Source organism: Crinia signifera, chromosome 8 (assembly GCF_055691185.1).
Source record: "Crinia signifera chromosome 8, ASM5569118v1, whole genome shotgun sequence".
Classification (NCBI taxonomy): domain Eukaryota; kingdom Metazoa; phylum Chordata; class Amphibia; order Anura; family Myobatrachidae; genus Crinia; species Crinia signifera.
Window position 1 is genome coordinate 78,577,930 of NC_139224.1, and position 15,221 is coordinate 78,593,150.

The window sequence follows — 15,221 nt, forward strand, 5'->3', positions numbered from 1 at the left end:
GGTTACTCCAGAAGAGCTATTACTTATTTTTATCAAATACTGAGAGAGCCTTATTATACTGGCCAATTTCAAACAGGTATCACAAAGTGGCGGTCACACTTCCCCAACCTAGATGAAAAGACTATTTTAAAAACCCTATTGTATTCCATTAAAACAATATCAGCCACGTCTTATAAAGACATGTTTTTTTAAAATATATTACAGGGGATATTTATCTACCGATCGCTGCAGTTTAATGGGTCTTACTAATTCTTCGGTGTGCATATTACAGCAGTGGATATCTGCCACACCTCCTTCATTTCTTATGTTTAAAGAAAAATTATTTCAAATATTTAAACTCGAATGGACTGAAACAATTCTCCATAAGGAAACTCAAACAAAACTTTTTTTCGAGGTATGGGAAAGCAACATAGACACATTACCAGTGGAGACTAAACAACAAATACATAAGTGCTTCCGCACAACTCTCTGGTATGAGACCAAAATACTTTTGCATGACCCACCAATTTTTTAAGGAGATGGACATCTTTGACACGCATAGTCCCCCTCCTCCCTTCCCCTCCCTCCCTAAGTTTTCCTTTCCTTCTGTTTATATAGTTATTTTTTATTATTTATTTATTTTTCATTTGTTCAAAATATTATGGTGTAAACACTAAAAAAAGATTTTACGAATGTTTTAATTCCAAAAAAAGCAGATACACACCATGGTTTTAATTATTGTTTTCATTTGTTAACATTTACACAGAACCAATATTTACTGGAATTGGCTAATATATTGTATATATACTAAAAATGCATCCCTAATATCTTCAAAACCTCATAAGTGTTAATACACATAATCCATTTATATACAATGTCTTTATTGTAAAATCTCAGACTCATAGATGTGACCTATATCTAATGTAAAGAGATGGGAAAAATTTAAAATGTTATACATTGATGTTCAATGATATTTCATATTGTTTTATTCACCCTTTGCAATAAAAACAATTTTGAGAAAAAAAAAGATTGGTTATCTGATACGATGTACAGATGTGCTGTTTGTTTCATTTACCACTAATCTTACCAAACGTCTATGCACTATTACTGTATATATAGAATATATTGAGAGCAAGAAGTAAAAGTAGTGAATGGAAATGAACCAGATCTTAAATTTCCAAATTCTTCCCCCACCAGTTTCTCACAGTTTCATGGGCTAATAACTCACTATAAGATTGGAGCACTTTGCATGAACATCATCGACCATGAGTTAAAACGACATGAGCTCTGGCAAGAAGAATTGGCCAAAAAGAAGAAAGCAGATATCCTTTGAAATGATCTTCTTTCTTTATCTATTTTCCAATAACATGTACAAAGTATGCATTAATGCAAATCTCTGCTCATTTGTGTATATATATATATATATATATATGTATATATGCCTGCTGCAAATACAGTACAATCGTGCTACCTGTTCTGTCTGTAAATGATGTGTCCAAGCATTACCTACCTGTATTCCTATGATACTCCTCATTTATCAGATTAATTCAGTTTTAGGCATATATTCAATTGATGCCAGATCCATTCCGAAATTCTTTTGCCGGAATTGATCCGGCATCCATTATTCAATGCAGCGGCCAAATCCGAAAACGGATTAGGGCGCTGATTGATGGTCACCTGGCCGTCGCGGGGACAAGGCGAGCGCGCAGGCGGGAGCCGGGACGGAGCCTTGATGGTCCGGGTCAACTGCTCTCACCAAGCCTGTTGGGGAGGAGGTAAGGGAGTCCGCTGGAGGGTGCGGGCAGCGGCAGACAGGAGGACGGCACCGTATAAGCTGCTGCTGCTGCTTACCCAACGCCGTTCTGCCTCAATCCGGCATATTTTTATGTCGGATTGAGTGACAAAAACACAGCCATAACCTAAAACAGGTGGTTAAGCGGCTATTCCGTCAATCCACCTGGTTTTCCGCAGGTCGAAACATTTGGACCTGCCGAAAAAACCCAGCTAGCATTGATTTATTAATTTCGAAAACTGCCGTCTTTTCAGCAAGACTGCATTTTTTTTCGACATGCATTGAATATACCCCTATGGCAATAAAATATTTAGGAGTGGTTGTATATCCATGGCTTTATCAGTGAATATATAAATTGAATTGCTTTCACTGCAAGCTTTGTTATTCATAAAAACAAACATTGAAGTTTCATCTGTAAACCACTCATTTATGCCTTTAAATGGGAATGTAATCTTCCACGAGCAGGGCCCTCTTCCCTCATCTGCTTTTCCTTCTCTTACTTAACCATCTTTGGTGTGAGCTAACCCTGATCCTTATTCCAGTGTCCCCTGCTGATGCAGCTATGGTTATGTGCCCTGTACTGTTTTGCTTATTTGTATATGTACTCTGTACAGTACTTGGGCGTTGTGGAGCCATACAAATAAAGGGTAATAATAACAGGGTGTCAACATAACCATGCTGCTTTTATACCTTCCTTCCATAGCGAGCAATAAATAGACCAGACTTGCCCCAATGCATCGATTTTAAAGCTTTTGTTTACATGCCTTATAGTTATGTTTTTTGTTATGTTTTTTATTATATTTTGTTGACATTGGTTTGTAACCTGTTAAAATATTTTAAAAATGTGTGATAAACATAGACATCTTATTTAAAAATGTATTAGCATTAGATGGTATTCTTAGGTCTTCAATTTTATAAATGGAGCAAAAAATATTCCTTAACTAAAATGAATACTTGATGATGAGCCAGAGACCCCACTTTTGAAAAAAGATTATGAAAAAACATATAAAAAATACCAAGGACTTCTTATCAAGCAGGAACAGCTGTTGCGAGGTATGTATGTAGTTTTGTATGCCCTAACTAACATCTTCGTTCAGTGCCGGAGCCCGCCAGCACTTCCCCTCTGGCGAGTGCCCACGGAGAGCGACTCCATTAAAACTGGGACGCGCGTCCCAGTCTTTGACGGCAGCGCAGTGCGTCCCTGACCGTCTCCGCTTCAGGGAGACGGGCAGGGTTGGGGGGGGGGGGGTCGGGGCATCCAGGGGGACCGGTGGTGGGGGAGGCGATGGGGACCCGGGGGAAGGTCTGTTGCCACGGGACACGAAAGCATCTCGTGCGCGCCCCCTGGCGGGAGCTGGCGGCTAGCCAGCCCCTGCCAGGATGACAGGGGCTATTTGCAGGAATTAAAAATGATCTAAAATACAAAAGCAGTAAAGACAACTGTAAAAAGCACTGTACTGGATGACACTAATGATGAAAGAAATAATTAAGCAAACAATATAGGATCTATATTTTTTATGAGTGAAGATCACACGGGCCCCTGGTGGGTCCACACTGCATACACTACACCCATTTCTTGAATACTTCCTGCTCCAGACTCCCATGCTGACAGCAGAAGATCTGCAGAATTAACAGAAGCAGAAGATCTGCAGAATTAACAGGAAAAATAGATTTGTGCCCATTTTCAATGGCAGGTTGTGCATGTGCTGTAGAGCAATCACTGTGAAAATGGCAACTACTCCATTTTTACAGAGATCTGCAGATGTGCATTAGAACATGACCCCTCTACTGTTCAGACTCTAAAGCCGGCAGCCTCACTCCCTCTTAAAACTCTCCTAATTGAACATAGGCGTAATACTATAAGAAGTATGGTAGTTACAGTATAGGCTACAGCAGTTTAAGCCAAATTCCACAAATACCGTTGTTTCAAAGCAATGAACTGTGATGACCAAGACAGGCACAGAAATCCTCAGTGCAGCTGGTAGCTGGGATACTGCAGAATTTCAACAGTAAATATGCAGCTGCAATATGGTAAGTTTACTTTGCAGTGGAGCAGCAGCCGTCTGGTGTACTAGTCATTCAATCAAGGCCAGGAGTCATTGAAATCCAAAGCCAGTTGCTCAAGAATACTGTATATAGCGTGCCCAAATTGCCCCTCTTGGCAAACCATGTATTGTGAGACTCTGCTAGCATTAAGCATGAATTTTGCCAAAAATTTGTTTTGGTCACAATGCAACTAGAAAGGCCAGGAGACTATGCTGATTAATTTTACATTCAGCGCTTGTATATCTATGTGCGACTTAGTCTGTGAATCTGCATATTAAGTATGTACAGTAGCAGCCTTTTTGTCATACTGAGTTCGGTTGTGCTTTCTATACAGACTGTCGTACAATGATATATAAGTATTACATATCATATTAATTTGCGCCATGTTGTGACAAAGGCATCTTTCTGTGAGGAAAAAGACTCCCAACAGTAACAGAGTTTCACGGGGCCTGTCCGCTCATTCAAGCCAGGCATCACCCATTATATGGCATATTGAGGCTAGATGTTAATATAATATGCACTTTATATCTGGAACAACCATGGTGCAATACTCAATTAGCATTGCACCATGGTTGGTTCCAGATATAAAGTTACTAATTTTTATTTTGATTTGCTCCCTCCTTAGAATTGGGTTCATATTGTGACATTATCCAGGCGTAGTACCAGGTTACTCCATTACTCGTTAACATTTTACTTACTCATTTACCTGTGAGCTAGAGTAACGACTGCAAGCTTCCTGCCTGTAGCTTGGTCTAGTTTTTATGCCTTGCCACCCAAATCCTTCAGCTGTGAGATGCAGATCTTCCTCACTGAGCTGACTTTGGCAATGCAGGGTGAAATTCAATGGATTCCACTGACTGTGCAGAAAGAAATCTTCCATACCTTCTAAAGAGGACAAGTGAAGGTGTCACACATACCAATCAGATTATCAATATTATTTAACTAGTACGTTCTTTTCTGAGTTTAGCTGGTTATTGCGTTTGGCCGATCTTCTTGTTTAAGCCCCAGTCATGTTAACCTTTTTTAAGCCCCTTGTTTGTCTTTATCCCCTGCATGGGGAATATGTTGTTTAGTGTAAAAGGTATTTGCAAAAATACAAGAACTATTGAGACTGACTGTTTTTTGTAGGAATAACCGCTAACCGTAACATTTCAAGTGATACAGAGATAAAAATGAATCTAGCGGTACGCGTCCTCCGACCTTTTCATACCCCCACTATCCACGTCGGCCTGGAGTAGATCTTATATAGTGTAGCGAGCCACCGAGCCCGAAGCGTGGCGAGCGGACGCGCATAACTTCACAAGTATTACGCGTCCCCTCGCCGACGTGGATAGTCGGGGTATGAAAAGGTCGGAGGACGCGTACCGCCACCCCTCACGGGCTCGCTGCGCTCGCCACGCTTCGGGTTGGCGTTGATAGTGGGGTGGCGTTAACAATGGGGGGGGAGGGGATTTAACATAGTCCTTACCCATCAGGGTGGGTGTGCAATCTAAAATCGGGTCTGGGGGGAATTTAACATAGGAATTAGGCATCTGGGTGCATGTGCAACTTAAAATCGGTCGCATCGCATGCGATGCGATTTTTGGTTGTACAATGACCTGCGATGGAAATCGGGGGGGCGCTGTGATAATACACAAGTACCTATATTTTTATTGGGCTATATATGTATTTGTTTTATTTGAGCTCATTAGATATGCTTACTTCATTAAATGTTGCTACAAAATTGTAAGCGTTTATTTTTTTTCATGTCATCTCTTTAGTGGCCCTCTACTTATTGCTAAATCTTGCTGAAGACACTCGCACTGAATTGAAAATGAGAAACAAGAACATTGTTCATATGTTAGTTAAAGCACTGGACAGAGATAACTTCGAACTTCTTATACTTGTGGTATCATTCCTGAAAAAGCTCAGCATATTTCTGGAAAACAAGAATGATATGGTGAGTTTAATGAAATGTGCAAGTGTTTCAATGTCAAAAATTGCTAGCCGGCAAGAAAATGTTCAGGCAAACTCTTTTTACCATCCACAATGTTCAAAAATAAATAAAGGGTTCTAAGCAGACCTGAAAATCTCTGATCTGTTAATCATTAGAAATGCTCTAGTGCATAAATAATTTATTTGAAGCTCTGAACTGACGAGGGATCTTGCGAAGCTCTTGTCCCATTTACTAGTACAGGTTGAGTATCCCGTATCCAAAATGCTCGGGACCAGGAGAATTTTGGATAACGGATTATTCCGTATTTCGGAATATTTTAATATTTCAATGATGTATTTTGAAGTATCTTGCATGTATGCTGTATAAACACATAAAATACACACAAATATATTTTATTACCACATAAAATACACACAAATATATTTTATTTGTTCAAAAAACAAGGTTTCAAAACATGAAACAAAATTTGTGTACTATCTCAGATATTGAATTTGAATGGCAAGCAATCATTTTCTTGCACATATATAGTGCCAGTTACATATCATGTCCTCAGTAGTGCTGTTACAATTGTCCCCAGTGAGTTTTTAGCAAAAAAAAATTTTTTTTTCACTTTCTGGAATGTCCGTATTTCGGAATAATTTGGATAACGGATACTCGGATACGGGATACTCAACCTGTAGCTGCCAAAATTAATAGTACGTAATTCGTACGTAGCTCACTGTTCCTCTCCTGCCCAAAAATCACAAATTTGGCATACTGTGGCAATGGAAAATATTGTTATTCAATCCCGCGCCACTATTTCCAACGGGAGAAATAATGGTGGGTGCCTATTCATTGCTGTCTTTCACGTCAGCATTGAACAAGCATCTCTGCAAAACGAGCCTGACTTTAAAAGCAGTCGGGCTCGTTTTTTCCGAGAACAGACGTGTGTTGTCGAGCTCACGGCAGGATCTTGATACTGAATACAGTGGAAAGAACTGACGCACATTATTAGTGTTGACACTGATAACACAGAAACAGAATAGCAGGTGCACCATATGCCAATATTATTTATATATATATATATATATATATATATATATATATATGAGTCCAAGTCAGCCGGCACTCAGTGTGTTCTCAATATAATAAGCACCGGTGCCCGGACACAGTAAGCCGATACAAATCCAATGGAGACAGCACTCAGGAGGCGGTTGTAAGTGAAGCAGAAAACGTCTGTATTAAAAGACTAGCTTTCGGGGTGTGACCCCCTTCATCAGGTACAGACAACAACAGTGACATATAACACTCACCTCTATATAGTCACCATCAGCCTCGACCGCCCCCGCACGCTGCCAGCAGTTCCGGCGCACACACAGGAAGTGCGCGTCATCAAGTATCCGGCCAGTAATGGATGTGGTTGCCTGGCAACCGAAGCAGCTTGTGTTTCACAGAACAAAGTGAAGACGCATAATCAGGAAGGAGCTGCTTGCAAGCGGCGAGGGGGGCCCAGGCTGTGGAGAACAAGGCACATTATCAATACATATAAAAAGACATGGAAAAACAAAAGCAAATTGCAAAGAAAAACATATATAAAAAAAACGTATATGCAAAAATGTACATGCGCATAAAAAAATACACATATACACAAAATTACACATATGAGACAAAAAGCTATTTACAACAAGCATGGTTACATGATGGCATTCCAATTAATCTTGTCATTTAGACCTCGTGGATGAGTTACATCCAATCTAAGAATCCATTGGGATTCAAGTCTCAGGAGTTGTCTGGCGCGATCACCTCTGCGCAAGGATTCTTTAATGTGATCGATTATAAAATACTTGAGGGATGCCAATGGGTGACACAACGTTTTAAAGTGGCGCGCCACAGGCTGGTCTATGTTCCTGCCACGTAGTGACAGGTCGATCGCCGATCTGTGTTGCCCCATACGCACTCTGAAGGGGCAAGTGGTCTGGCCCACATAGTAAAGCCCACAGGGGCACACTATAATGTATACCACGAATGCAGGTATAGCCCTGTGGGCTTTACTATGTGGACCAGACCACTTGCCCCTACTTTAAAAACCACTCTCTTTTTTGTGTAATCAATTTTTATTGATTTCGACACACAAAAAGAGCATACATCTGTTTTAAACATCAGAATAATAAAGACTGCTATAAAGAAAAATAGAGTATTCCCAAGTCTCCAAATAGATCAAGTAACTGTGTGTTATGTAAATCAATTCAAACAGAACAATCATAAATTCACATAAAGATTAAGTAAAGGCAGGGGTCCTCAAACTATTTTGCTCTGGGACCCCATCCGACAATAAAAATATTTACGGGTCCCCAGCAAGTTGATGCAGAAGGTCATCACATCACACGTGTAGGCAGCAGACAGCACATACATGGCAGCATTGTGGAGGCACACAGTGATGTGAGGAGTCTAATATAACAGACAATTCAACAGATTGTTCAGACTCCATGAATCACTGACTGACATTAGAGCAGTCATCAGCCTGATGGTCAGCAACATGGAGTCGCGACCCCATGATGAGAAGGTCGGGACCCACTTTGGGGTCAGGACCCACAGTTTGACAACCGCTGAGTAAAGGAAAGAAGTAATATAAGAAGAGAAGAATAAGGAAAGAGGAAAGGGGGCATCTCGTTGAAACCGTTTCAATAGTCACAAGTTTGGCGTGGAAGTATGACTTATAATCATCAGAAGATTTATATTTCAACCACAGGTACCAATTGGCAGAAAAGCCGAGTAGTTTAACCGGTGATTAATTCAATAGGTCTTGCATTGACATAAAGTAATCTTACAAACCAGTCTGCGGGACAGAGGAACCTAGGATTTCCAGAGAACAGGTTAGAAAGAGGGGTCAGTTGGTATTGGATGATTCAGGATACGCTGTGTAACATTGAAAACATCAGACCAGTAATCCCTCAATTTAGGACAGCCCCACCAAATGTGTTTTAAAGTGCCAACATTAGACAGGCATCTCCAACAAGTATTGGGGGTTGAGGGGTAGATTGCATGTAATAGGTAGGGGTGTATATACCACCACATGAGAATTTTATATGGTGTTTTCCTTATTGCGATACAAGAGGAACTAGAATGAGCCTTTAAAGAAATGTTCTGCCAATCCTTATCTGAAAGGGAAATTCGCAAATCCTTTTCCCAAGATTTGACCCAAGAGGGGGTCAGGGAGTCATGTTTCTGTAAAAGAATTTTGAAAAGGGCTGAACTTCTGTAGGAATAGGAGTTAGTAGCAGTACAAATTTTTTTGAAAGCTAGTGAGTTCTCTCTTAGACAAATTTAGTCTATTGCCATCAATAAAAAGTGTCTAATCTGTAAGAATTTCCAGAAAGCAGACTGAGGAACATCGCAAAGTTCTTGGAATGATTTAAATCCAGTAGTAGTCACCAGCTGGCCCACTCTAAAAAGGCCCTCCCGACCCCAGTGAGTTTCTGATAGTTTTCCAGACTGACAGGGTGGTGGCAATGTTTAGATGAAAAGACGAAAGTATATGTAGTTTAGGGAGCCATGGCATAATCTCTATCGACGTAGGTGTAAAACAATCTTCCAGAGCTACCCAGTGTTTGTTGTCTCTATCTCTAGTCCACTCTAAAATCCTCTTTAGCTGAGTTGCTTGATAGTATACTGTAGTTTAAATCTGGGAGCTGAAGGCCACCCACTAGTCTGGACTAGTGGGTGGAAAGGAAGGAAGAAAAATTTAATTCTGGGGTATTTCCTGGCCCAGACAAATTACTTTACTAATGAAATAAGAGATTTAAAGCAAGGTTCAGGAATCTGTATTGGGAGAACCTAGTGGAATTGCTAAAGATGTCTATAAGGGGGTTGAGGGTCCAATTGAGATCTCCACCAAAGACACCAATATTTTTGAAATGCGGAGCCGACAAATCTAAAGCATTTTTAAAGAAAGTTGTTTTGGTGAGTGGTTGGGGGCATAAACATTAATTATAGTATATCCTATTATCATGGTATAGTATATAATATATCATGGGGGGCTCTACATCCTCTGGGAGGCCTCTAATCCTTATGTTGTTTCTTCTCCCTCTATTGTCTAATTGAGTGATATTGTTGGAATATCACACAATAAAAGGAGTCTGCCAGAGATCAGTGTGTGTAATTTAATATCTGACAGAGGGAACCGGCGCAAAAATAGGAATGCAACACCCAGTGACTTCCCATCAGGATTATTATTGAAAAACCCCATCGGCTAGCGATAATTACTAAAGAGTGAAGACGTGTGTTTGACTTGAAGTGAGTTTCCTCGATTAAGCCTACAGTATGTCAATTCTATCAGAGCAGAGAGATTGCAACAGTTTGTACTGTTCTCCAGGATTTTCAGGCCTTTAGCGTTAATTGAAGAAATTATAAGATTGATTGGGACAGTCATTTAAAGAGAGGTTTGAGGACAAACTACGTCTAAAGTAATGATCCTGGTTTGGGTGGGCGGGGGGGGGGGGGTTATGGGAGTCAGCAGAGAAGGACAGTCAAGAAATAAAATACAGATAGCATCTCAAAAGAAAGACCCATGCCTGAGATCATGAAGCCTGTAACTGGCTCCACAAGTCCAGCAATAGGAGTAATTGGGGGGTGGAGGGGATCTGTGAGATTCGGTCTCCTACAGATGGAGCCCTCCTCATCCAACCCTTTAATAGGATTGAGTAATAGTATTACTCTGCTTATCCCCCTATTGTATTGTTCTATGTAATGTATTTGCTGCTGAGAACAATAGGATAGCCATGGTGAGCCAAAACCTAAAGAAGATAGTTGAGAGGGGCTCTATCTGTATGTATAGAGAAAACAGGGTAGTAACAAAACAGTTTAAGTTTAAGCATATGAAAAATAACATATTCAGAAATTTTGGCGAGAAAACAGTATATCAAATACTGATCAGAGAAAGTTATTTTGCAGTAAAATACTTATCACATCAATGAGGGTGATATGGAGGGCATAAGAAATATGTTGAAGTCCAAGTCAATGTGGTTGAAAGGAAGAGAGAGCAGAGATCTTTAATCAGGTCTTGTCTAGAGCCATTCAGTGTGAGATACTTATGGCCCTTTCACGGTTTCTTCGAATTGTCTGCCAGGAGGATCTTTTCTCCAAGAGGTTGGGGAAAATCTTGATGAGCGAGTGGGTCCATCCAATGAGGTGTGGCAATCGTTGGGAGATCTAAAGATGCCCAAAATGAAGGCAGCTCTGATGGTGTAGAAAGAAAGTGCTGTTTTCCACAATGGGAATCTTGTAGGTTGAATTGATAATCCTATCAGTATGGTTCAAAATAAATATATCAAAAAGGGAAAAGGGGTTTGGGAAGTTAGTTCTGCACAAGGATATTGATTGAGTATTAGTTATTTTCCCCGATTTTCTATTGCTGTGCTACAATTGCAATGGATACATATACGGGGGTGCTGCCAAAGACAATGGGTATGGTACAATAAAGAGACAGAAAAGGATTGTCTTTTTGGCTGGCGCACTGAAGAGAAGATATGAATATTATTTAAAAATTAACTTTTAATAATGTCGATAAAAAGAAGGCCATTAAAGTGAAATATAAGCTACGTACATGACTGACAAAAACATTGAACAATTATTTAAAATGCACGTGCTGTGTGTGTGTCCTATGTTAATAGGTCGTGGCGTGAGATTCCTCCTCTTGATTGTCACTACAACAAGTGTTGAATTATGTTGTATCTTTGCAATGTATGTTGCAATTGGGTACTTTTATAGGGGAGATTGGATGGGTGGTCTGACCATGTGTATGCAGTCAGATACCTCTATTGGGTTCCAATTAATCTTAGATCGTGTACCCTGAAGCCATATCTATTCAAATATATGTTACCATTGGGTCATATGCCCTCAGAGTGTATCGCTGTTATGCACTATTGTTAGAAAGATTGGGGTGGTGTGTATACAGTACTATGTTTTGCTGTAAAAACACCTAGACAGGCGTACGGGCCGTACCTTCCGGTGTTGTAAACAACCGTAATTTAGTAATGTGCACAGGTAGAATTCCGTGCTATACAAAAATTACTATAGGGAGGATTGCATGGGTGATCCGACAATATTTGTAGTTGGATCCCTCTATTTAATTTCCAATCCACAGGTATCAAAAATGCGTAATTGTTGCAATATTTGGCAGTTTATGTTACTGATATACGCTTCCTACCCGTTAGTACAAAATAGAACATGCAGCGATTCGTGTGATGTTTATAATGTCACATTATTAGGTGATGAGGGGATTCTAGGAAAAATTGCATGGGTGATCTGGCGGTGTGTGCAGCCAGGTCCCTCTATTTATTTGCAGTTTATCCTTTCAGACGGTGGATATTTAAATAGGCAACTGTTATATTATATTAGATAGGCTCATGTTAATCTGATAATTGCAAATACATGATTGATACAATTGGTTGATGTACAGTTGTTGTAGTTTATGGGAATATCACGCTGTTGTTTAACCCCTTCCCGACATTTGACGTACATTTACGTCATGGTCGGGATGTACTTCCCGGCGCATGGCATAAATGTACGTCATGACTTTAAAATGTCACCGCGTCTATAGACGCGGTGACAGAGGGACGATGGCTGCTGTCCCTGACAGCAGACATCTTCCCTCGTGGCCCAGGGGGGGCAGCGATGCCCCCCCCCATCGGCGATCGCTGTGATTGGCTGTTCAAATGTGAACAGCCAATTGCAGCGTTTTCTGTGTACCGGCGAATAACAGCGCTCGGTAACACAGGGATCGGTTAAGTACAGCACCAATCACCACCGGGTGTAAAGGGGTCACTGGTGGTCACCCCACCTGCCCCCAAGGCTGTGATTGGTCCGTCGGACCGACGGACCAATCACAGCCATTACACCTCAGAGGAAATAACGGAGACAGCCCTGCAGCCGGCATTCCGGTCAGGAACAGCGTGCAGAGCGGTCTCCGTGCCCATCTGTCCTCTTATACTGACCTGATCAGCGTTGTGGTGTGGTGGCATCCGTGCTGCCTGCTGCTGGTGCTTCCTGCTTGTGCTGCTGCTGCTTGTTGTGCTGCTGCTGCTGCGGCATCATTGTGTCATATAATATAATATTGTGTAATATAATTTTGTCTTTGCTGCCCCCCTTTTGTGCTGATCAGTATAAATTAACTTATCAGCAACTTTTTTTGGGTGCAGGTTTTTTTTTTTTAATATATACCCCGTCAGGTTGCACCAAAAGTTGTGTGCCTGCTGCCCCTCACTGCTAATCAGTGTTGCATCACTGATCAGCAGTTTTTTTTATTTTTTTTGAGGGTGCTGTGGGGTCTTTTTTTTACACCCACGGTGATTTTGTGGGTGTCCTGTGGCCGCTGAGGGCTGATCAGTGACGTACATCACTGATCAGCATTTTTGGCACAGGGTTGATCTAATTTTTTTTTTTTGGATCAAATTCCTGTTGCCTTTGACTCATCAGCAGTTTTTTTTGGAGGGTGTTGTGGGGTCTTTTTTTAAATTTTTTTTTACACCCATGGTGATTTTGTGGGTGTCCTGTGGCCGCTGAGCGCTGATCAGTGACGGACGTTACTGACCAACATCTGTGCTCAATTTTTGGCGCAGGAGCTTTTTTTCTTTTAACCCCTTCAAGGTTGTACCAAAAGCTGCCTTGAAGCTGCTGCACTTACACGTGTTAAAGCACTACATACACACTACATACCCCCCGTGTTGAAATAAAGTTTGTACCCCCCCCTACACTATACACGTGTTGAAACACTACACTTACACAAACACAAAAATAATAAAAATGTCCCAATCATTCCAAAAACTGTTTTCAGCGGAGGAGGCATATGCCCTTATTGCCTCTGACACTGACACAGCCAGTGATGTAAGCGATGAATTTGCATTCGTCTTAAGCTCCTCTTCCTCCTCTAGTGATGAGGGACCCCCTCAAAGACGCCCCCGTAGAGCAGCTGAGACCCCCCCCCCCCCTCAAATGATTGATCCCGTATGGACCCCACCACCAGACAATTTTGAGCCCCTGAGTTTTTGGCCAACCCAGGAATCCAATTTGATACTACAGGCCTCAAAGAAATTGACTTTTTCAAAGTCTTTTTCTCTGATGATTTTATAAATTTAATGGTGGACCAAAGTAATTTATATGCCCAGCAGTTTATTGCCCAAAACCCCACGTCATCATTTGCTAGGTGGACCCCTGTAGATGCAGTAGAGATGATGCCCAGAGATGATCCCACCTTTGACCGGCTATTCAAAGTCAGGCCGGTCATTGATCATTTAAGTGCCAAATTTGCTGAGATGTACATCCCCGAAAAATTCATTTGTGTAGACGAGTCACTTATACATTTTAAAGGAAGGGTTAAATTCCGCCAGTACCTTCCCAATAAGAGGGCAAGGTATGGCATAAAAATGAATAAGCTGTGCGAAAGTACCTCAGGGTACACCCACAGGTTTAGGGTATATGAAGGGAAGGACACAAGAATTGAACCGCCAGAATGCCCCCCCTCCCTCGTAGGTGTTAGTGGAAAGACTGTCTGGGATTTAGTGCACCCCTTCCTGGATAAGGGTTATCACCTCTATGTGGATAACTTTTACACCAGCATCCCCCTGTTTAAGGCCCTTGGTTCAAGAGGTACAGCAGCTTGCAGTACTGTGCGCAAGAACCAAAGAGGCCTCCCAAAAACGCACGTTGCCCAATTACTGAGAAAGGGTGAAAGCAGGGCACAATCCACCGAAAATATGTTGTTGGTCAAATATAAGGACAAGAGGGATGTCCTTATACTGACAACAATTCACGGAGACAGTACCACCTCCGTCCCTGTACGAGGTACCAGTACCCACACCTCAAAACCTATTTGTATCCTAGATTACAATAAGTACATGGGCGGAGTGGATCTTTCAGATCAGGTACTGAAGCCGTACAGTGCCCTGCGGAAAACAAAAATATGGTATAAGAAGCTGGCCGTGTATATCATCCAGATGGCACTTTATAACGCTTACGTACTATTCCGTTCTACCAGCCAGACGGGGACATTTATGCACTTTCAAGAGGAAGTCATAAAGGGCCTAATATTTGGGAACCAGCAGGCAGAGGGCCCCAGTACTTCTAGTACTGGCCCCCGTATTGTATCAGGGCAGCATTTTCCGAAATCCCCTCCACTGGAAAAAAGGGCAGGACACAAAAAAGGTGCAAAGTTTGCTATAAAAAGGGAATAAGAAAGCAAACTATTTTCCACTGTGAAACTTGCCCCGACAAACCCGGCCTATGTATGAAGGAGTGTTTTAAAATATACCACACATCTATGGATTATTAGGTTCATCATTTCACCGTGCTTCGGGGGTCTTGCTAATGCGACATAGCACCCACCATTCATTCCACCAGAATCTGTGCTGCAAAATCCAAATATCACTCCTTCCCTTCGGAGTCCTGCCATGCACCCAAATGGTATTTTTTGGTCACATATGAGGCATTGCCGTA

The 15,221-nt window shown here is 41.4% G+C and overlaps 1 protein-coding gene across 4 annotated transcripts in view; it reads left to right on the forward strand.

Annotated features, from left to right (window-relative positions):
* The window catches only part of KIFAP3 (kinesin associated protein 3), a 250,868-nt gene that overhangs the window by 88,125 nt on the left and 147,522 nt on the right, over positions 1–15,221 (forward strand). For all 4 annotated transcript variants that reach the window (XM_083156696.1, XM_083156699.1, XM_083156698.1 and 1 more), the window contains 3 exons: positions 1,177–1,301; positions 2,726–2,824; positions 5,578–5,756. In XM_083156696.1, coding sequence (XP_083012822.1) covers positions 1,177–1,301; positions 2,726–2,824; positions 5,578–5,756 — 403 coding nt within the window. The remainder of the gene's footprint in view (positions 1–1,176; positions 1,302–2,725; positions 2,825–5,577; positions 5,757–15,221) is intronic.